The 24099-nt window shown below is 45.8% G+C and overlaps 1 protein-coding gene across 1 annotated transcript in view; it reads left to right on the plus strand.

Moving 5' to 3' along the window:
• Positions 1-24099, plus strand: part of WIF1 (WNT inhibitory factor 1) — a 42605-nt gene that overhangs the window by 11155 nt on the left and 7351 nt on the right. The window contains exons 3-6 of the mRNA XM_064141991.1: positions 13453-13561; positions 14914-15054; positions 21187-21282; positions 23251-23346. Of these exons, the coding sequence (XP_063998061.1) occupies positions 13453-13561; positions 14914-15054; positions 21187-21282; positions 23251-23346 (442 nt within the window). The remainder of the gene's footprint in view (positions 1-13452; positions 13562-14913; positions 15055-21186; positions 21283-23250; positions 23347-24099) is intronic.

The following is a 24099-nucleotide window of genomic DNA, read 5'->3' on the forward strand; positions in this document are numbered from 1 at the left end:
AGCATCCTTTTGAAGAATTCCCAATTGAATTAGAACCTGTAAAGAAACCTAAACCAGTTTTGTGTACAGTGTGGGGGCAGGGCTTTCAGGAAAACAAAAATAATTCTATTTTTCTAGCTCCTGACTTGGCCACATTAATTCCCTGCCTCCACAACAGCATGCTTGCATCATCCTCTGCCCCTTCCCAGAGCTCACTCCAGTGAGTGTCTCTCTTGTACTGGTGAGTTCAGCACTGAACCCAGCATTCCAGATGTGTCTTACCAGGGCTGAGCACAGGGGGAAGGATCACCTCTTTTGACCTGCTGCCTCATGCAGCCCAGGAAGCTGTTGACTGTCTTCATCACAGGGGTGCAGTACTGGCTTGTGGTCATCCTGGTGACCACCAAGATCCCCATGTACATTTCTGCCAAGCTGTTTTACAGCTGCTTGCCCTCCAGTACTGGTGCATGGGATTGTTCCTCCCCAGATGCAGGACGTTGCACTTGCCCTTGCTGGACTTCATTAAGTTCCTGTAAGCCCATACCTCCAGCCTCTTGAGGTCCCTGTGGATGGACACATGGTCTTCTGGTGTATCAGTTGCTCCTCCCAGTTTTGTATCATCTACAGGCTTGCCAGGGGTGCAGCCTGTCACAATGTCCAGTTCTTTAGTGAAGATATTAAAGAGTAGGAGCCCTCGTATCAACCACTCAGATACCCTGTTGGTCTCCAGCTGGACTTGCTGCTGCCAGCCCACTGAGCCTGGCGGTGCAGCAGTCTGCCTGATGTGAATTTCCCTTCCTCACTGCTGTGAGGACATAAAGTCTAGGTAAATAAAATGCACTGCTCTTCTCATCTCCTAAGCAAACCATTAGCATGAAATGGGCCCTGCAGGAGCACGAAACAGAGTAGCTTGTGCAATCAAAGCTAAGCAGCAAAACGAAATCTGCCCCAGAAGTAGTATAAATAAAGCAAAGACAGCAATATTGTCTTACAGAGGCACTGACAAGGCTTTAGCTATGGTACCCGAAATCCACCATGGTGTGTGTCTTCATGGTCCATTCATAGATGCTGTATAAACATACTAAGGAGGAGCAGACCTGACAAATCTGTCTGACTTGGAGAAAAGGCACTTGCAGAACAGAAATGCCTAAGCAAAGTGGAGTTGTTTGGTTGGTTGTTTGTTTTTTCAACTCAAAACCAGAAGACCTGGTATGAAAATTTGCTTTGTTTTGCATCTAACTGGTAGAATCTAGTTTGAGTCACACAAGGAAAAGTGGGCAATTGCCTTCCAACTTCTTCAGCACTTGCTGCCATCCCTGCCAAATTGCTTCAATAAATAACCAACTACTGCCTTCAGGTCTGGTCTCACAAATCCTCTGAAGTTGCTCCTGAGGCTGGATAAATAGCTAATGAAACCCAACTGATCCTAAAGGAAATAAATATATCTGACATCAAGCCTGGCAATCTCCCAGCCTCAGGTTTTGGCCCATCATCAATGAAAACAAACTCTGCTAACAGCAGCCTGCTAATGAGAAGACCTGTCACCAGCTTTGAGCACTGAAGCACTGAAACCATAGCAAGAGCAGCAGAGGCAACCTTCAGAATGATGTCTTGGAGCATCCTAACCATCAGAGAATGTGTTTGGAGTTCTCAATACTGCAATTATGAACCCACTTCTTTTCTGAGCACATGAGGAAGACATGGAGACATCCCAACCTTTCAATGAGCAGGAGAAGATAGGCACTCTCTGCAATGTTTTCTACTTGCTCTCAACTTGCAAATGTGCAAATACTGCTATAGTCAATGGGAATCTGACACTAAAAACTGTGTAGGCAAATAACCAAGTTGACTGAACACCTTCAGTAAGGAGTGCAAGTATCAACTGCAGCCTGTTCCTTTCAAACTGCAGTAAACACTGCTTTCATTTTCCCAAAATTGAACCTTAGCCAGTTCTCTTTCTTGCAGAAGTTCTGGAAAATAAATTGGACTGCTTAAACAGAGTCCATTTGAGTAATCACATAGAAAGAAATTTACTTTTCCCTTGAGAAGCCACAGATTAAATACAAGCAGCTGCGTGCTTGTGTTATTCCACACAAGGGACCTTCAGGGAGAACAGACAGGTTGCACAGCACATCAAGATCCTTCAGAGAGGAAGAAGAGGCAAAATACAGTTACCCAGCCCTGTAATGCCAAGCAACAAATGAAATGTGTAGCCATACTGAGAATTGGGAAATGCTTTGCTAGCAGGGGGTGCTGGCCAGTACCTTGGCTGATTTTGGCCCTTCAGTTCAAGGACAGGAAACTGCTTGAAAGAGTCCAACACAGAGCCATGAAAATGATGAAGGGCATGAAACACCTTCCTTATGAGGAGATATTGAGGGAGTTTGGGCTCTTGAGCTTGAGGAGAAGACTGAGGGGTGACCTCAGGAATGCTTATACCTATGTAAAGGATGAGTGCGAAGAGCATGGTGCCAAGCTCTGCTCGGTGATGCCCAATGATGGGACAGGAGGCAATCAGTGGGTGGAAGCTGAGGCACAAGAAGTTCCATGGATACACAAAAAGAGTTTTTTCACTGAGAGGCTGATGGAATACTGGAACAGGCTGCCCAGGGGGGTTGTGGCGTCTCCTTCTCTGGAGATGTTCAAGACCCGCCTGGTTGCATTCCAGTGTGATCTGGCATAGGTGGTGGAGGCACCGTCCCTGGGGGTCTTCAAGAAAAGACTGGATGAGGCACTTAGTGCCATGGTCTAGTTGATTGGTTAGGGCTGGGTGCTAGGTTGGCCTGGATGATCTTGGAGGTCTCTTCCAACCTGGTTGATTCTATGATTCTATAGGTGATCCTGCTCTGGCAGGGGGGTTGAACTGGGTGATCTCTTGAGGTCCTTTCCAGCCCCTAACATTCTGTGATTTACTTGTTTGTTTGTTTGATTGTTTTTAATTGACCTGCATGCTGGTTTTGCACAGAAAGATCTATTCATATTGTGTTGGTGTGATGACATTTCTGTATTGGCAAAGGAGCATAGCTCACAGCGTGTGACCCAGTGGGTTACTTCGCTCTAGTCAGAGCTGTGATGTGTTAGCACTAGGTACAGGGTGGAGAAATTCATACTGTCCTTTACAGACCTTCATCACATCCAGAGCTACTTGGTGTCGTGGGGGGGATTCTGCCACCTATGCCAATTGTGGTGGAGGGGAGAAATTAATTGGTGCAAGATGATACTCTATAAAAAGAGATAATTATCAGTTTCAATATTCTGAACTCTCACCACCCCCAGCCACTGAATGTTAATATTATTTTGGATTTGTATATTATTTTCTCTGTTTCCTTAAGGGAAAAAAAATAAAAGAATGAAAGGTAGAAAGAATTAGGGGCAAAAAACCCTCACTTTGTGCCACAGAAATTTAGAAGTTTGAAAATAGTTTGTGTGTTGCAAAAGCCTAATCCCATTGTCTAAGCAGAAGTGTGTCTTTTCGTTCTGAGCATAGCAGAGACGGGATCTCATTTTGGCATGCTGAGGAGGGTGTGGCAGAGTCCCTGCTCCAAGAAGAGCTGAAGAAAGCAGGTTGTGCTGTGTCTTCCTCAGCTGCACTGCTCCTGGGCTGTGCTTGCATGGCCTTTTTTCTGGTACGTCTTAGGAGATCCACATGAGGGAGCCCCTATGCTGTGTGCACCGCACTGAGAGCAAAGGCAGTTGGACGAGTGTCAGGCTCATTTCATTCAGCAGGGCAGTGTTTTAGTCTAGTTTGCCTGAGCATCTTGTGCACAAAAGCAGCAGAGCATGGGCCTGCCTTTGCACCAGCCTCTTTAGCCAAGGTGGAACAGGCTGCCAAGGGGCTTTGTGGAGTCTCCCTCTCTGAAGATATTCAAGACCCAGCTGGATGCGTTCCTGTGTGATCTGCTCCAGGTGATCCTGCTCTGGCAGGTGGGTTGGACTGGATGATCTTTCGAGGTCCCTTCCAGCCCCTAACCTTCTGTGATTCTGTGCTCGTACTCTGACCAGTGGACTTCTTCACTGGCAAACTTTGTCAGTTTGGTTGGTTTGATCACAAAAGCTTCCTGGTGCATCACCCTTGTCTGGTCTCCTCTCTAATTCCAAGCATCTTGCTAAGATGTAGGAAGGCAGCCTGTCCTCAGTTCAGCTGCACAGCACACCTAAGTGGCATGCCACAGTCAAAGAGGTGGCCCTTGATGTGTCTCACTTTCCTGAGACACATCACACGGCATTCCTGTCATCTTGTGTTTAAAGACTACAGCTCCTTGATCCTGTTTAAGAAATGTGTTTGTGATTCAGTGTTGCTGCAAAGAAACCTGTTAAATGAAGGGCCTCAAGCTTAAGAACATTGCAGACAAGAGTTAGCTTGAATTATTCCTGATGTGTAACCTTAATGAACAATTGAAAGATCACGTTTCTGATGGTGGTTAATCATGTGTTTGGATGTTTTATTTTTCTCTGGGATAAAATGCCTTGTGTCAGTGTGGCAGCTCTGGCAGTGCCATCAGTAATCATAGAATCAACCAGGTTGGAAAGGACCTCCAAGATTATCCAGTCCAACCTATCACCCAGCCCTGTCCAATCAACTAGACCACGTTGCTGTCAGGCAGAAATTCAAGCAGAACCAAACAAAGTTGACTCAGCTGACTGGTATTACATTGTGTCCTGCTGCAGATGACAGAGAGGGTTTGATCCTCAGGCTGCTGTGCTGAGCACTTGTGCTAGTTTGAAGCAAGCTGGAATGTTTTGGTAGAAGGACTAGATAACGGGCAGTGAAATGAAAAACAATTGTGTCTACTTCTCTCACAGTCACGCTGAGAACTCTGGGAAGAAGAAAGACTTTTTCTCCATTTTGTTTCTCACTCTTGCTTTGGCCTTAGACCTGGTCACATCTCATTAACCCTGCTCCTACTAACCTTGCTCCCTAACCTCTTGGCTGCACCTCTTTTCTTCCTGAGAACTGGGGTAAGGTTGAGAGGGCCGGGGGGAGGTGTTGGGGTGGTTTGAGAGCCCCTCCTGGGGACTCAGGTTTCTGGGAGGGGAGTTGTGCTTTTGTATTGTTTATCCTTTGTATATTTCTGTATATAATTGTATATAACTGTATATATTGTAAATAGCTGCTTGTAAATTCTGCTAGCTGTAAATAAATTGCTTCATCTATATTCCCAGGGTCCGTCTGAGTTAGCTGGGGCAAATACAAAAGTGTGGGGGGGTGGGGTAACCCCCAAACCATCACAGCACTGCGGTTTTGGGTCTTATAGTGATGGCAGAGAGCAGAGCTGACAGGTCAGCAAGTTTTTCAGTGCAATTCTGCTCCAGCGTTTCCATGGCTCACACAGCCCAGAGCTACTCCATTTAGTTGATAAAGGCTGGCTTGTGGTATTTGGAGACCTTCAGCAGCCTTTGACTGTAGCAGTATTTAGGGTTTGTCAGCACATCTGAGGCACGTTGCGTGACAAAAAGGACAATTTGGCCTCACTCTGCAAGAACAAACCAGATTTACCATAGCTGTGCATCAAGGAATAAATTACATCTCTGATCTTGGCAAAACTTACTAATCCCAAAGGAGGCAGCTACCTCGCAGCAGAGTATAGAGTTCCACTGTCCTAAGACTCCTACTGGTTTTTCATTAGAGGTATATTTGGGCTTGAGAAGGTCCACACATTTGTTTCTGAACCTGAACTGTCCCACTGGCATTTTCTCTAACAAAAATGAGGTTAGAGTCTCTGCAAAATATCCCTCTGGGATGCTTTCAGCTGCTAGCCCTCCCTGTCAGGATTTGCACTGACAGATGATAGGTTACAGTATACAGAGTTCAAACAAACAAACAAAAAAACCCCAACCAAAACCAACACACACAAAAACCCCAACACACCAATAAACAATCAAACAAAAGAGCCCTCAGGACAATGTAGCTTTCCCAAAATAAACTGCATACCTGGCTGAGTAGGACTTACTCCTGCAAGAGTGTGCAAAGGTTTTGTCTGGAAGCTCAGCTTGACTCTGACTGTCATAACTCTTCCTAATTTCTTTCATCTGCCTCGAATGAGGGATTGCCCTGGTCGTGCCAGCACTGCCTGGATCAGAACACTGCTTTTGTCTCTCACCAAATTCATCTGCATCAAACTTTAAACCTAGAAAATGTCAGGATCTTTTCTTAATCCCGTTGAAGAAAGAGGAGGAAAAACAATAAAACCAGCATGACTGTTTGCTGTATTCATCGTCTGAATACCCTTTAAAGAAAGATTGTAAGAAGAAAGGGAAGGCAAAAAGGACAGACCTTGAAGAGTAGAAAGGGACTGGTACACCAGCAGTGGCTAGAGGCAGAAGGAAGGCGTTTTTGATGGGAGGATTTCCCCAAACAGCTGTTGCTGAGACTCAATGAAGTGAACATGAGCCAGCAGTGTGCCCAGGTGGCCAAGAGAGCCAGTGGCATCCTGGCCTGCATCAGGAATGGTGTGGCCAGCAGGAGCAGGGAGGTCATTCTGCCCCTGTACTCTGCACTGGTTAGACCACACCTTGAGTGCTGTGTTCAGTTCTGGGTCCCCCAGTTTAGGAGGGACATTGAGATGCTTGAGCGTGTCCAGAGAAGAGCAACGAGGCTGGTGAGAGGCCTTGAGCACAGCCCTATGAGGAGAGGCTGAGGGAGCTGGGATTGGTTAGCCTGGAGAAGAGGAGGCTCAGGGGAGACCTTATTGCTGTCTACAACTACCTGAGGGGTGGTTGTGGCCAGGAGGAGGTTGCTCTCTTCTCTCAGGTGGCCAGCACCAGAACAAGAGGACACAGCCTCAGGCTGCGCCAGGGGAGATTTAGGCTGGAGGTGAGGAGAAAGTTCTTCACTGAGAGAGTCATTGGACACTGGAATGGGCTGCCCGGGGAGGTGGTGGAGTCGCCGTCCCTGGAGCTGTTCAAGGCAGGATTGGACGTGGCACTTGGTGCCATGGTCTGGCCTTGAGCTCTGTGGTAAAGGGTTGGACTTGATGATCTGTGAGGTCTCTTCCAACCCTGATGTTACTGTGATACTATGATACCACATGCTGTGAACTTATCATTGCAGCCCACATGCCACAGTGAGATTCAGGACTTGTCACCTCTCTGCGATGTGATATTGCTAGCAAACCAGTGCAGAGCAAGTCAAGAGAGTCCAGGCTATGCTGCAAATAGACTCTGTCTGCACCCAGGGAGAGAGAAAGGCAGCTGCTAAATCAGACTCTGACTAGGCTGCATTTTCTTCTGCAAGTCCTGATGTCTCTCCTTCTGTACAGTAACTTGAGGATGAGGTGTCTGTAAAGAGAATTGTAGTGGATTAACCTGCCTGTTTCCCAACAGCACAGAAGTAACACAAAAAAAAACCCTCCAGGTTGAGATAAAGAGTTTAATATAAAGGTGATCATGTAATGCACAATTACCTTGGCCTGTTTGCAGAAAAAGCACTGCAAAATTCTATGATTCTATGATGGTGTTCAAGAAAAGCCTGGCTGAGGCACTTAGTGCCATGGTCTGGTTGACTGGCTAGGGCTGGGTGCTAGGTTGGACTGGATGATCTTGGAGGTGTCCAGTTCTGGGCCCCTCAATTCAAGAAAGATGTTGAGGTGCTGGAAGGTGTCCAGAGAAGGGCAACAAAGCTGGTGAGGGGCCTGGAACACAAACCCTATGAGGAGAGGCTGAGGGAGCTGGGGGTGTGCAGCCTGGAGAAGAGGAGGCTCAGGGGTGATCTTATTACTGTCTATAACTACCTGAAGGGACATTGTAGCCAGGTGGGGGGTGGCTTCTTCTCCCAGGCAAGCAGCAATAGAACAAGGGGACACAGTCTCAAGTTGTGCCAGGGGAAGTACAGGCTGGATGTTAGGAGGAAGTTCTTCCCAGAGAGAGTGATTGGCATTGGAATGGGCTGCCCAGGGAGGTGGTGGAGTCACTGTCCCTGGAGGTGTTCAAGCAAAGCCTGGATGAGGCACTTAGTGCCATGGTCTGGTTGACTGGCTAGGGCTGGGGGATAGGTTGGACTGGATGATCTTGGAGGTCTCTTCCAACCTGGTTGATTCTATGATTCTATGAAAATGCAGAAAAGCAGCAGCATAAAGCAGAAAACAAGCAGCTAACCAACTCCCACCTGTCCATCCACCCTCTTCACCAAAAAGTACCAACACCAGACCCTGGAACCCAAACCCAGCTACTAGAACAGGAAGCCTCTCATCTTACAGTTTCAACTTCAAGCCCCATACTACTGTGCTCCAGCCAGCACTTTCATTCTGCAGCTGGCATGAGGCAGGCTGGTTTTGAATGACAATAGTAGGTTTCAGCTCAACCTGGGAAATACTGTTCTGGACCTTAACTCCTAAGATTGGACCCTGTGAAACTGGTGCTGTAAAGCCAAGAGTGAAGCAGTTCAGAGCCTGCTTGTGGAAAACAGCCTGAAAGACAGAAAAGTTGTTTGTGGAAACTGTTCAGTTTCTCATCAAAACCTGGAGGTAAGGTAATACTTCCCTGCTTACTGCAAAGTTAAGTCCATCTTGCTTTGAACAGTTCAAAGTATAGTTATGGAGGACATAACTCTATGGAGGTCTGTGTGGTACAAGGAAATATTACAGTAATATATGTTTACATACCAGGGTCTTAGTAGGCAAATCAACATGATTTCAGGTAGAACAGCAGACCCATGAGTTCCTTCTCAAATACACTGACCAAATATTCTCTTTAAATAACAAATGTAACTAACTCCTCTCTCATTGTAGTATCTGTGATTACTTTTGTCAGTTACTCTGAACAGTCACAGAGAAATGGCATTTGAAAGATCCACGCAGCAGGTGTTAAAAGGGAGCAGTATTAAGGCAGTCTTTCTAACAAGTCATTAAAGAGAAGATTTTTTCCCCCCCATCACTTTTAAACACTCACTTCCTTGGAATACAAGGCTAAAGAGTGGTATCTACTGGGCAGTAAAGATTCTCAGAGGTGGTGCAGACTTTGTCACTTGGGTACCCGAAAGTATCACAGTATCATCAGGGTTGGAAGAGACCTCACAGATCATCAAGTCCAACCCTTTACCACAGAGCTCAAGGCCAGACCATGGCACCAAGTGTCACGTCCAACCTTGCCTTGAACAAGTGGAAGTGTTCTCCTTGGAGACCCTAGAAGGGCTCCAGAGTAACAGAAGCCGCTGTGAGATTTCATAACTTTTGAGAAAGTTCATTGCTTACATTTTGGGGAGGGATATTTATTATACAGGAGTGGCAGTTAAAGCTGAGAGTGAAACACATGGACTCAATAAAGGCCCAATTACATGACCTTTGCTGTTTGCCAGGCTTTTAACTTGTGTAAGTTATTGATTACGCTTTCATGAGATCAGAATCAGAAGGTTTTTCTTTGGTAATGGTGTGCTAGAGGAGCTTTATCCTCGACTTCAAAGCAGTCCTGTGAGGCTTAAGAACAAAGGGTTGAAAGTTTGAAGCATGACCAAAATGCATCTGTGTGCATTATCCATGTTTACCACCATGCAAGAGGTGGATTAGCTTTAATCTTTAGCTGTGAACTTTCTAGCATCATGTCAGATGAGCCACCATCTCCAAGGTTCACATTTATGCTTTTGAAAGTGTTCTGTTTCATTAAGTGTAGCATCTGCTTGGATCTCCATCACAACCGTGAATGCTCCTGAAGTGCAATATTTATCCTAATTGTAAGGTTTTGATTGAAATTGTTTGGCATTCTTTGAAAAGAATTCTCAGGCTAATGTATTAGAAATGAATCTATCCAGAGCCTGAAACTGCAAGCAGTCTACAGTCTGTGTAAAGATGCACTCACAGGGCTAAACAGCCAAGATTTTCACTTCTTTTTCAAGCTGCCAGGGGAAAAAAAATGATCTTGCCATTTGCTCTCAATGTAGATAGAACCACATAGATGTGTTGCAGGTTACAGTAGTAGTTTTTTTTTTAGGAACTAACCTGATGAGACAATATTGTAGAGGATTTTTTAAATTGTTGGGTTTATGTAGGCTGAAGATGAGCCAGCAGTGTGCCCAGGTGGCCAAGAGAGCCAATGGCATCCTGGCCTGCATCAGGAACAGTGTGGCCAGTAGGACAAGGGAGGTTATTCTGCCCCTGTACTCAGCACTGGTCAGACCACACCTTGAGTGCTGTGTCCAGTTCTGGGCTCCTCAATTCAAGAGAGATGTTGAGGTGCTGGAATGTGTCCAGAGAAGGGCGACAAAGCTGGTGAGGGGCCTGGAACACAAACCCTATGAGGAGAGGCTGAGGGAGCTGGGGGTGTTTAGCCTGGAGAAGAGGTGATTAATGCAAGTTGATTGGCAATTCACTTGAATACTGGAGAGTGGATGTAGGCATTGTGTCAAGACCATTTTTTTTCCAAATAGGTAGGATTTCTGGCAGCTGAATCTTATTTCAGATTCACTGAGGAGTTAATGCATTCTGCTTCACTTCAGCCTCTCTAGGCTGGTCATTGCATATGATTTTTATGTCTTCCAGATAAGTTAGCTACAGAAACTGAATCACAGAATCACAGAAGCATTCACGTTGGAAAACTCTTGGGATCACCAAGTCCAACCCATAACCCTACTCTACAAGGTGCACCCTAAACCATATCCCCAAGCACCACATCCAGATGACCTTTAAACACATCCAGGGTCAGTAACTCCATCACCTCCCTGGGCAGCCCATTCCAATGCCTGACCACTCTTGCCATGAAAAAATGTTTCCTAATGTCCAGCCTAAACATACTCAGTCGCAGCTTGAGGCCATTCCCTCTTGTTCTGTCACTAATTACCTGTGAGAAGAGGCCAGCACCAACCTCTCCACAAGGTCCTTTCAGATAGCTGTAGACAGCAATGAGGTCTCCCCTCAGCCTTCTCTGTTCCAAACTCAACAGCCTCAGCTCTCTCAGTCTCTCTTCATCAGATTTATTCTCCAGGCTGTTCCCCAGCTCGGTTGCCTTCCTCTGCACTCACTCCAGCACCTTCACATCTCTCTTGTATTAAGGTGCCCAAATCTGCACACAGTAGTCGAGGTGTGGCCTCACCAGAGCTGATTCCAAGGGGGCAACCTCCTCCCTGCTCCTGCTGGACACAGCATTTCTAATCCCAGCCAGGCTGCCATTGCCTTTCTTGGCCACCTGGGCACACTGCTTGCTCATATTCAGCTGCTTGTCGATTAGAACCCCCATGCCCCTTTCTGCCAGACAGCTTTACAGCCACAATGCCACAAGCCTCTGTTTGGGTTTGTTGTGACAGAAGTGCAGGACCTGGCATTTGGTCTTATTGAATCTCCTCCCCTTAACATTGGCCCGTTAATCCAATCTATCCAAGTTCCTCTGTAGAGCCTCCCTACCCTCATGAAGATCAGACTGCCACCTAACTTGGTGTCATCTGCAAACTTCCTGGTAAATTTTGGTCTTCATCAAAACCAAAATGTAACCAGCTTAGTCCAGAGCATGTTGTTTGCAGACATACTCTGCAGCACATGGCTTCACAACTTCGAATTCATGCTAGCTGGATAGACCTGAGGCATTGCAGGTCTTCTTAGAAGTTCATTCTTTCGTTAGCTTGGCAGATGCACAAACCTTTGCTGAGGTGGTGGGAGCAGATATGTGCCCCACTGCGCTGCGTGGCTTTCCTCCTGAGCAGCCTGTTGCTTGGGCAGTTGTCATTTCCCATCTTTCTAATGTGGGCAGAATATACTCCTGCCTCAGCCACTAATCATTGCTATGTCTCTAGTCTGGTTAGAGGAATTCCTTCCTTGAAAGGCAGTGAGTTGTGGCTCATGCAGCAAGCAGTCCCCCTTCCCACAGTGAATTTTCTTCTTGTCTTTGTCCTTAGGCATAATTTCAACTCTAGAAAATAGAATCGTAGAATCAACCAGGTTGGAAGAGACCTCCAAGATCATCCAGTCCAACCTAGCACCCAGCCCTAGCCAGTCAACTAGACCATGGCACTAAGTGCCTCAGCCAGGCTTTGCTTGAACACCTCCAGGGACGGTGACTCCACCACCTCCCTGGGCAGCCCATTCCAATGCCAATCACTCTCTCTGGGAAGTTCCTTTCCTACAAATCAGGGCTCTGGCTCACAAGCCAGCTTGCTGCAGCAGTGTGACTGGAATGGATATGTGGGAGTGAAGCTGTTTGGTCTGGTTGCTCTTTGTTGTTTACTAGAATGGTAAGAATATGATGTTTTAATATCCCAACCCATTAGGACCTGGTTTGGCTATAACCAAACATCAAAGCTAACCAATGAGAAACAGACAGGACGGTGTTGACTCACTGACTGTGCTGTTCTATAGATGTGTGGGGGCATGTCATTATTTTTGTGAACCAGAGTTTTATTTCAAAACAAAAATGTTCCCAATCTGACTTTATAGCTTGTGTTCATATTTTGGCATGGTATGTTGTATTGGAAAAAAAGAGTCTTTAATTAAAAGCAGTGTTTTGAACATTGCCCCCTGACTTCAGTTTTCATCTCTTTTACTGCCTTTCTCCATGTTCCCTCTCCCTTCCATGAGCACTCCATGTGTTTAACCCATCCTTAAACACTTTGATTGCTTCCTTCCCTATTGTTTTGTAAGTCCTCCCCCGAGGTCTCCATGCCTATCCAACATCCTCTGAAGACTTGCCATGTGGAGTGTAGCCCCCACATGCTATTTGGGTTCTCCATACCGTCCCCACAGAGTGGTGCCTGTGCTCCTAAGGCTGATGAGGAGTTTCATAATGAACCCAGCTTATGAGTGTTTGCTGGTGCCACCAAGAGCTAAGAGAGATGGTTTTGTTCACTCTGCCAAGGCTTCTGCTCATATTAGTAGAGCACAGCATCACAGAAGGCCTGAGTGACACAAGACCAAACAGCCTGGTCTCAATGATCAGCACTGCTCAAGCCACACCTTGAGTACTGTGTCCAGTTCTGGGATCCTCAATTCAAAATTTCCCCTGGCACAGCCTGAGGCTGTGTCCTCTTGTTCTGGTGCTGGCCACCTGAGAGGAGAGAGCAACCTCCTCCTGGCCACAACCACCCCTCAGGTAGTTGTAGACAGCAATAAGGTCACCCCTGAGCCTTCTCTTCTCCAGGCTAACCAATCCCAGCTCCCTCAGCCTCTCCTCGTAGGGCTGTGCTCAAGGCCTCTCCCCAGCCTCGTCGCCCTTCTCTGGACACGCTCAAGCATCTCAATGTCCCTCCTAAACTGGGGGGCCAAGAACTGAACACAGTACTCAAGGTGTGGTCTAAGCAGTGCAGAGTCCAGGGGCAGAATGACCTCCCTGCTCCTGCTGGCCACACCATTCCTGATGCAGGCCAGGATGCCACTGGCTCTCTTGGCCACCTGGGCACACCTGATGCTTCAGTGAAGAACTCAGGGAAGTAATAGAAACAAATCCAGTGAATGGTGTAATGGAAAGTGTAATATTTTTCTGCTGAGTTTATATGCTAAATCGTTTGCTTCTGTGAATGCAGTTCAAGTGCATATCAAAGTTTCATGCATTTTATTACAGGCTGAGTACTTCTACGAGTTCTTGTCCTTGCGCTCTCTGGATAAAGGCATAATGGCTGATCCAACTCTAAATATCCCTCTGCTGGGAACAGTTCCTCATAAGGCATCAGGTTTGTGCTGTTAATATTACAAACTGTGCTCCTGTAAAAAAATATTCCACAGCCAGTAAAGTATGAATATTTTATTACAGATTGCAGTTCTGAAGCTTATTGCTAAAGAAATGCTTGCCACAGTGCTTGACACTGAGCAGTTTGTGAGTGCCTTGCCTGACTGTGGCAGCTTAGTTTGTCTGAGCCAAGTCACATGAAGCTTTTGCATGTACATAAATCAGCAGAACCTTGTGCAGAATTGTTGATAAAATTCAGGTGCATGAATATTATTACTTATAATATTCAAAACAGCTTTCAGGAAACAAAATCTTTGATCACTATATGGGTCAAGTTATAAAATTACTCTGCTTATCAGAGGTTGCAGTTTGTGAGTGGTTTTACTTCCAGTTGGGTTCAGCTGTTGCCATCAGGCATTCAGCTAAAAGGGATAAGTTCTGATTCAAGGTATTACCATTGACTTCTCCCTTAGCTGGGTGTTCTTATTTCTCCACGGGAGCTTATAGCTCCATACCAGGGGCTGAGACCAAGCCAAGGTGAGTGCTCCAGAAGCACTGTAGTGCACAGTGAGCTGGGTGGAGCAAAAATGCTTTCCATAAGATTATCAGATCCTCTTTGCTCTGAAGTGAATGAAGAGCAGTTTACATGATCTGTTCCAAGGCTAACCTGTGGCAGAAAGGCAGAAATGTGCATCTGAGTGACAGCAGTGTCTTAGTGATCATGTGGGATCTAATAAGGATAGTTGTAAATAAGTTTGGGGGAAGTTATTTTGCGTATATTAATAAATTATTGAATAACTTTTGGATCAGCCTCATTGCATTTCACCCCAAACTCAGATTTCAACTGGCCCTTTCATAACAGTATTAATTGCAATATCCAAACCAGAAAAAAAAATGAGTCTAAATTAACCTTTTTTTTTTTCCTCCAAAATGTGTGTAAGATGTTTTTGCAGAAGTCATACTAAAGCCTGCAAAATTTGGACTAAGAAGTGATCAGCTCAGCTTAGAAAATGAAATGTAGGCTTCCAGCTTGTTTAGGTGCATTTTTAGAGAACTCCATGTAAGCATTGGCTTTGTTTGCAAGCAAAAGCATGTTTGTTTGAAGATGGCTTTCTATGCTGTTGACCATTGGGGTGATGTCAGCAAATGACAGAAGCTCATCTCCTGTTCTGTGCTGCTTTATTTCCAGTCCTGGAGCTGCCTATGGCTAGAGCGATCTCTGTGTTCTCTGTATTGCAGATGTTCATCAATAGCATTGCACTAAAGCTGAAACATATCTAGTATTTGTATTTTGATGTATACTTTTAAATATATGTGCTCATAAATATTGTCATTATGCTCTTTTTCTCTTTTAAGTTGTTCAGGTTGGATTCCCTTGCCTTGGCAAACAAGATGGGGTTGCTGCCTTTGAAGTGAACGTGATAATAATGAATTCAGAAAGCAATATTATTCTCCAGACTCCTCAGAATGCCATCTTCTTTAAAACCTGTCAGCAAGGTAACACTAAAGAAAACATGCTGGAATACTATTAGACCAAGTCACCCATCTTTTGCATGTTTCATTATAAGGACTAGAGGAGATGGAAATAAAGTGGTCACACAATGTGTAATAATGATGGTGAATGCCAAGATGCTCTGGCTCTGTCCATAGGTTTGCTCTTCATTTACTATGTGTTCACCAACCTTTTTCTTAGTGTCAGCTGCATCTCCTCGAGTATTGTGTTCAGTTTTGGAGATCTCAATACAAGAGAGATGTGGAGGTAAGTGCAGAGGAGGGAAACCAAGCTGGGGAAGGGGCTGGAGAATAAATCTAATGAAGAGAGACTGAAGGAGCTGAGGCTGTTGAGTTTGCAACAGAGAAGGCTGAGGGGAGACCTCATTGCTGTCTACAGCTACCTGAAAGGACCTTGTGGAGAGGTTGGTGCTGGCCTCTTCTCACAGGTAATTAGTGACAGAACAAGAGGGAATGACCTCCAGCTGTGACTGAGTATGTTTGGGCTGGACATTAGGCAACATTTTTTCATGGCAGGAGTGGTCAGGCATTGGAATGGGCTGCCCAGGGAGGTGGTGCAGTCACCAACCCTGGATGTATTTAGAGTTCATTTGGCTGTGGTGCTTGAGATATGGTTTAGGGTGCACCTTGTAGAGTAGGGTTATGAGTTGGACTTGGTGATCCTGAGAGTCTTTTCTAAGCTGAATGTTTCTGTGATCTCTTTTAGCAGTCTGAGCTGGAGGCATTTCTCCTGTTCACTGCTTACTGTGTCTGGGATGATCACAAAAATGTATGATATGTGAAACACCTGTTAGCAAATGATGTGAGGTGCTTAGAGGAGAAATAGTCCTGTGAAAACAAGCTGAGGCTTATCTTCACAGAAATAGCACATACTTGCAGAACTGAACTTTGTGATTCGGTGATTGTATCAAATTTGACACTGTCTCCACTTTTGCAGAACTGGGTCTGTAGTGGGGACACTGACTTCAATGAATATTTGGTGCCTTAGCTCAGAAGTTCCTTAAATCTCAGCTTGCACATCCAAACTGAATGTAAAAGTCCTAAATCAGAAAATTCCACAAAAGTTGGCTCTGGAGCTCTGATGGCAAGCTCTTGGCTTTGCATACAGGTGAGGTGATGAAAGCTGGTTCTCTATGCCAGCAGCCATCAAACAGTAAGCACCCAGAGAATATGCTGGTAGAAGAGGGGCACTGTGAAGGGATGGTGGAGTGGGTCCAGAGGAGGGCCACGAAAATGATCGAGGGGTGTGAGCACCTCTTCTACAATGACAGGCTAAGGGAGCTGGGGTTATTCAGCCTGGAAAAGAGGAGGCTCTGAGGAGACCTAACAGCAGCCTTCCAGTTTCTGAAGGGGGCTACAAGAAGGATGGAGAGAGACTGTTTACAAAGGCCTGTGGTGATAGGATGAGGGACAATGGCTTCAAAGTAGAGAAGAGCAGATTTAGATTGGATGTTAGGAGTGGATTCTTTACTATGAGGGTTTTGGAACACTGGAACAGGTTGCCCAGGGAGGTAGTTGGTGCCCCATTCCTGGAGATATTCAAGGTGAGGCTGGACAGGGCTGTGGGCAACCTGATTTAGTTGAGGCTGTCCCTGCTGACTGCAGATGGGGTTGAACTAGATAACCTTTGGAGGTCCCTTCCAGCCCAAACCATTCTATGATTCTGTGCAGCTATTTCAGTGTTTACTTGAATAGCAGAAAACCTGTTTAATCAACCATAAATACTGTGCAATAAGACTGTGGATTAATTTGATGCACTGCAAACAACTACAATTATCACTGTAAAGTGAGGCTGTGGAAAGTGAAAAATGGCAAGGTTGGACTTGGCACTTGGTGCCATGGTCTAGCCTTGAGCTCTGTGGTAAAGGGTTGGACTTGATGATCTGTGAGGTCTCTTCCAACCCTGATGATACTGTGATACTGTGAGATAAGGCAGGTTTCCTATGTCATGTGCAACTGTGTCAAATTAACCCATAACAGGGCTGATGTACACAGTGAGATTTTTATTCTTCTATTAAATCTTCATTCCCAGATCCATACTTTTTACTCTGTTCTCTTTTCTTCAAGCGAATTGGCTGTAGTTCAGCTTCAAAGAGCAAGCAGCAGGAGCAGGAGCTGTTTATTATTTGAAACCTCACTACACCTAAACAGCAAAGCTGCCTGTGTCCTTTGAAGCCTTGCTGCTGCCAATTAGCCCAGAGAAACTGCAGGAGGGGAAGAAGTGGCCAGAGGAACACAAAGGAAAATTTTGGGGCTTAATGGAAGCAAAGGCAATCAGATCTCACCTATGGGATTGTGTGTCTGATGCAAATACATCACAGAACATTTGAGATATATATTTGGGGTGTTTTTCCAGTTCAGTTCAAAAGTACTGAGCTTAATAAATTTTGGAAGTGGTGTTGAGGTGGTTTAATATGGGCAGCAGAGTTACAGGTCTGTATTGTAGGAAATACAGGTTAAACAGAGTACACCCCAAACTCAATTTAGTAGTAACATTCATCCAAGTCATCACTTCTCAGTTATTAGTTGCTGTTACCATTTTGATGTCAGATACAGTACTTAACAATTTAGTAATATTGCATCATGGAACACAAACCCTATGAGGAGAGGCTGAGGGAGCTGGGGTTGTTTAGCCTGGAGAAGAGGAGGCTCAGGGGTGACCTCATTGCTGTCTACAGCTACCTGAAGGGCGGTTGTAGCCAGGTGGGGGTTGGCCTCTTCCCCCAGGCAAGCAGCCACAGAACAAGGGGACACAGTCTCAAGTTGTGCCAGGGGAGGTCTAGGCTGGATGTTAGGAGGGAGTTGTTGGCAGAGAGAGTGATTGGCATTGGAATGGGCTGCCCAGGGAGGTGGTGCAGGCACTGTCCCTGGAGGTGTTCAAGAAAAGCCTGGATGAGGCACTTAGTGCCATGGTCTAGTTGACTGGCTGGGACTGGGTGCTAGGTTGGACTGGATGATCTTGGAGGTCTCTTCCAACCTGGTTGATTCTATGTGACCTCTTAGGTAAGTTGGAGAAGATTATTGTCCCAGTCTTTTGTTCCTGGAGCCAGCTAAGAGATGCAAGGATGATTTTCCAAACTCTAGACGTGGGCAGAGAAGTTTTCTCACCTCATATCCAGCACATACTGAGATGATTCCTGTTCCTGCCCTCTCTCTGATAAAGTGGACACCAGAGTGTTTTGGGACATGTGGTGAAAAGAATAAGAATGTCTCTAGTGGTTGATGTTAGAGTAGAGGTGAGTTTCCCTCCTCTGAAAGACATTGTTCATGGCAAGGAGCTCCAATTCCTCCTGCCAGGGCCCTGGTTACTGTCTCCAGCCATTCTTGGTTATCCAGAAGGGCCCTTGCCAGAGGAAGTAAGGGGAGCAAGGGAGCAATTTGTGGGAGAGGAGAGGATTTGATGTGACTAAGACGTGGCACACGCAAAGGATGCTTTTGTGGGTTTGTGTTTGGAATAGCATGTGTTTAGGCATTCATCTTCTGAAATGGATAGCAGCTCTGCATTCAGGTACAAAGAGAGAAGAGCTTCCAGGAAGAGTCCTAGAGTACAGTGTTGGGATACAGTAAGACCAGCAAGCCTTTACCACTATTACTGCTACTGCAAACAGCTTTACTGTGAAAGCACTGCTTGTTGTTTCGTTCACAGAGAGCATTTTAAAGTTACACTTTTCCTCCTGTCTCTTTCCTGTTTGTTTGGCAGTTGTACACAGTATCCAGCAACCTGATGGGTACATAAGATTTTCTTTCCTTTTGCTTGGCCTTAGAGTTCCCTTTCAAAGCCCTAGGGTGCATTAAGAAGAGTACAGCAGATCAAGGGAGGTTCTCCTCCCCCTCTACTTTGCCCTAGTGAGGTCCCGTCTGGAATATTGCATCTAGTTCTGGGCTTCCCAGCTCAAGAGGGACAGAGATCTACTGGACAGAGTCCAACAGAGGGCTACAAGGGTGATGATAGGTCTGGAGCACTGCCTCATGAGGAAATGCTGAGAGACCTGGGGCTGTTTAGTCTGCAGAGGAGAAGAGGGAAAGAGGATCTAATATGTATATCCATATATACATAGATGAGGTCTGAGTGTCAGGAAGGAAGGGACAGCCTCTGCTCACTTGTGCCCTGGGATAGGACAAGGGGCAATGGATGGAAACTGCAGCACAGCAAGTTCCACCTCAACATGAGCGAGAACTTCTTACTGTAAGGGTGACAGAGCACTGAAAGAGGCTCCTCAGAGAGATTGTGGAGTCTCCTTCTCTGGAGACTTTCAAGCCCTGTCTGGATGCATTCTTTTGTGACCTGCACTAGGTTCTATGGTCCTGCTTTGGCAGGGGGTTGGACTGGAAGATCTCTGGAGGTCTCTTCCAACCTCTAACATCCTGTGATCCCATTGAATAGAGAGCTATTACCCAAGTGCAGCAGAATACTGCATAGCTATAGCAGTTTCTAACCAACTCTCAGATTTTTAAAACCAGAATTTTATTTCTATATGAGTCTAGCAGCTAAGTCATTTGACTTAAATATTTAAAGGGAGAATCATGTTTGTAAATCCAGGGTTATATTTCTTCTGTATTAACAGGAGATATGGTTTAAAGAATCTCTGTGGGCTGCAAAAATGTCTCATGCAACCTGCCTCTCCTGAATTTATACACATCCTGCCACTCTTTGCCAGTTCAAACAAGTGCAGCTTAAAGACTATGACTGCTTCAGCTTGAACTTGGGTGTTACGTGGTTGGGAATCAGTGTGAATCAGTGGTACTTCTTTACAGCCTAGGGTTGGTAGATGCCAGTGCTTCCTGGTGAGGCAGTGGAAAAGAGGTAAGGATACCGTTGGCAGATGTTGTTGGTCATGCTTGTTTACAGCCCTGTGGCACATGATGCCAGTATGTCTACATTTAGCCCCTATCTCAGGCTTATCTATAGCAGAGTTTCCATAGGATTCATTTTAGCTGACCTCATGTTTGATGGACTTGGGTGTTTTGATGATGGTTCTGGTACCTGGACATGTGTCTTGTCCTTGGTATAGTGCAGACAGTGTTGCCAAATGCTATTCCCAGCATTTGATCAGTAGTTGAGATACAGGTGAGAGTTGAATGAAGATACAGGACCACTGTTCAGCAATGCTTTTATCTTCTTCTCTGGCCATTTTTTTTTCATTTAGCCTTGAAGTTGAATCTAATTTGGATACAGATTTAATCACTCTGTCACCTCAGTAGTAACAGCTGTAGTAATTAATGAAATGCAAGTTGCAGTGCAGTCTGCTTAAGGTGGCAGAAATTCAAAGAGGTCCTGCATAACAAGGGCAGGTCTAACCAGCAATACAAGTCCTGCACTGAGCTGCCTGCTCACTTCCATGCAGAGGAGCAACTGCTGGATCGAGCAGAACGTCCACATTGCTCATCCACTTAAAGAGCAGCAGAGCAATGAGGAGAAAATTGTTCATTTTTCTGAAGATGTGATGAAACCTCTCTTTGTTAACAAGAAATCAACTAACCTCTCTTGAGGAGGTCTTAGCTGAGCTTCAATTTCTGCCAGGGTTTGCAAATATGCTGGAGAGAATCCAACAGAGAGCTAAGAGGATGACTGGGGGCCTTGAGCATCTCCCCTGTGGAGAGACACTGAGGCTGGTTGGCGTGGAAAAGAGAAGACTGAGAGGGGATCTGATCAATGTCTATGAATATCTGAGGGGTGGGTGTCAAGTGGAGAGGGCTGATCTCTTTTTGGTGGTCTGCAGCAATAAGATAAAGAACAATGGCTACAAACTTGAGCACAGAAGGTTTCATCTCACCAGGAGAAGCTTCTTTATAGTGAGGGTAACAGAGCACTGGAGCAGGCTGCTCAGCGAGGTTGTGAATTCTCCTTCTCTGGAGATTTTCAAACCTGGATGCAGGTTTTCAAACCTGAGTTTTCCACCTGGATGCATTCCTGTGCAGAATACCCTGGGTGATCCTCCTGCTTTGGCATGGAGTTGGGCTTAATGATCTGTGGAGGTCCCTTCCAACCTCTAATGTTCTGTGATTCTGTGAAATACTTCTATCATTGTGTCAGAGAAATATATTGATCCAGCCAAGAGCTGGCTGACAGCTGAAGTATGTAATATTCAGTTAAGGTTGTTGTTATGTTTTATGAAGCTGAATGCCCAGGAGGATGCAGAAATGGAGGGTTTTGCAATGAAAGACGTATCTGCCAGTGCCCAGATGGATTTTATGGACCACACTGTGAGAAAGGTAATCATAAAAAAAGATTTTCAACTGTCTTCTTCACTATGAGCTCAACAAAACTGTAGCTACAGCACATTGACCTCTCCTAAAAAATGAGACTGGTCTATTCTGCAGAGTTCATATGTTTTGAGTTCACACACATAAGAGAATTGCTGTTATCATCCACAGTCTAGTGGAAACATTAGCTGCTTATAAGAAAAATGTTTTGTCTCTAGGAGATTGCTTTTAGCAAAACCTGGCACTTATTCACAGGGAAATTCATCTGGCAAAATGATTAAATAAAATTCTGCTAATGAGGACTAGTGGGAAGCAAAGCACAGGATTTAGTTGTTCTGCAGTTGTTTATTTGGAGATGAGACCTAGTTTGGAGTCAGACTGACAATGAAGATGGGAAAATGAAGGAAAAAGTCTCTTTTTCCCTTCCATCAATGACTAATGGCCCCAAGCAACATTTCCAGAAGGGAAAGAGCAGGAAATTGAATGTGACTTGTTGAGGAAGTTAACTCTTCTTCCTATGTTTTCCTTCCTTGTCCCACAGTGGATATCCTGGGGTGGCTTGAGATGTAGCAGACCATCCCCATGGGCTTCTTATTCCAATGCTGTCATTCACTCCCAGACACTCTGGCTACAGCCAAAACATTGAGCACAAAGGATTAGAGACTGTTCTCTGGCCTGGAGAGCAGCTGGCATGGCACAGCTTACATGTTTAAGGAGCCAGTGGCTACTTCTCACCCTGTGGCCTTTCCCAGGGGAGTTTGCCAGTCAGCTGGAGACAAAGATTTGTGACAGACAGCACTGACAGTGTCACAAGATGTATGGTCTGGTGCCCCTACTTGACCTCATGCAGGAGCTCTGGAGAAGGTTCATGGGGAACCTGCAGGGCAGTTTGACTACCAAACTAGGCCACACAGCAGGTCTCCCTTCCCAGTGCAGGTATGCAGAGGGAGAAGGGAGGGTTCCTTGTAAAGCTTGCCTAGGAAGCCCATTGAATTACTGACACTTCTCAGTGCAGCCCCTAAAGGAATGGTCCTATCTGCAGAGCTGAGGCACCAGCTGCAGCACTGCAGTCAAGTCATGGTGGACACTGCTCTGGGCAGACTGCCAATGTCCAGAGAGCCTAGGTGGGCACTTTGACTTCCTCTACTTGAAACTAAGCTGTACAAGAGGCAATTTCTGCTTACATATTTGGATGAATAAGAGTCTGACCAGCAGGCTGAGTGAGGTCCTTCTCCCCCTCTACTCTATTTTTGTTAGACCACATCTGGATTACTGTGTCCGGTTTTGGGTTCTGCAGTTCAGGAGAGACAAGGAACTACTGGAGAGAGTCCAATGGAGGGTTATAAACATAATTTGGGGACTGGAGCATCTCTCTCATTAGGAAAGACTACAAGATCTGGGCTGTTTAGCCTGGGGAAGTCTGAGAAGGGATCTTATCAAAACAAGCATCAAGAAGATGGGACTGGGCTCTTTTCAGTGGTGCTCAGTGAGTCAAGGGGCAATGGGCAATGGGCATAAACTAGAACACAGGACGTTCATCTAACCACAAGGGAAAACTTCTTTACTTCGAGGACAATAGAGCACTGGAACAGGCTGCCCAGAAGGGTTGTGGAGTCTCAATGTCTGGAGGCTTTCAAAACTCACCTGGACGTGTTCCTGTGTAACCTGATCTAGGTGGACCTGCTTTAACAGGAGAGTGGAGTTAAATGATCCCCAGATGTCCCTTCCAACCCCTACCATTCTGTGATAGGGAACCAGATGTGAACTTAGTCTTCACTGTTTTAGCAATACTGTATACAAATGGTGAGACACAAACCAGAGGTGTGATTGATCTAATCCACTAGACAGAGAGGCATTGCAAAGGTGATAATACGTTCAGCAGGAGGAAAAGCAGCGTAGGGAGTCTTTGTGCCATGTGTTTAAGTAGCCAGATGCTATCACAGCAGCAATGCTTTTTCTGTTCTTCCTGCTCTCCAGCGTTGTGTGCTCCTCGCTGCATGAATGGTGGGCTCTGCATTACACCTGGACTCTGCATCTGCCCTCCAGGCTTCTATGGCATCAACTGTGACAAAGGTAACTGCTGTTTAAAACCACCCCCCATGAATCTTACCCAGCAGTCTCCTTAGTCGTTTGTATTAGTTTCCTTAGGGTGTCCTAGGGTGCGTTAACAAAAATGTGCCCAGCAGATCGAGGGAGGTTCTCCTCCCCCTCTACTCTGCCCTAATGAGGCCCCACCTGGAATATTGCATCCAGTTCTGGGCTCCCCAGTTCAAGAGGGACAAGGATCTACTGGACAGAGTCCAAGAGAGGGCTATGAGGATGGTGAAGGGATTGGAGCACTGCCTCATGAGTAAAGTCTGGGAGACCTGGGGCTGTTTAGTCTTGAGAAGAGGAGGCTGAGAGGGGATCTAATAAATGGTTATAAATAGATGAGGACTGGGTGTTAGGAAGGAAGGGACAGGCTCTGCTCACCTGTGCCCTGGGATAGGACAAGGGGCAATGGATGGAAACTACAGCACAGCAAGTTCCACCTCGACTTCTTTACTGTAAGGGTGGCAGAGCACTGGAACAGGCCTCCCTAGAGCAGTTGTGGAGTCTCCTTCTCTGGAGACTTTCCTGCCCTGTCTGGACTCATTCCTGTGTGACCTGTGCTAGATTCTATGGTCTTGCTCTGGCAGGGGGAGGTTGGACTGGAAGATCTCTGGAGGTCTCTTCCAACCCCTAACATCCTGTGATCCCTCTAGAAGTGGATCTTGGAAAATCAGGCGAGTGATGAATTAAGGTAGCTGTGGAAGTTTTGTGATTCTTCAAATAGATGCTCAAGCA

Source organism: Pogoniulus pusillus, chromosome 4, assembly GCF_015220805.1.
Source record: "Pogoniulus pusillus isolate bPogPus1 chromosome 4, bPogPus1.pri, whole genome shotgun sequence".
Taxonomy (NCBI): domain Eukaryota; kingdom Metazoa; phylum Chordata; class Aves; order Piciformes; family Lybiidae; genus Pogoniulus; species Pogoniulus pusillus.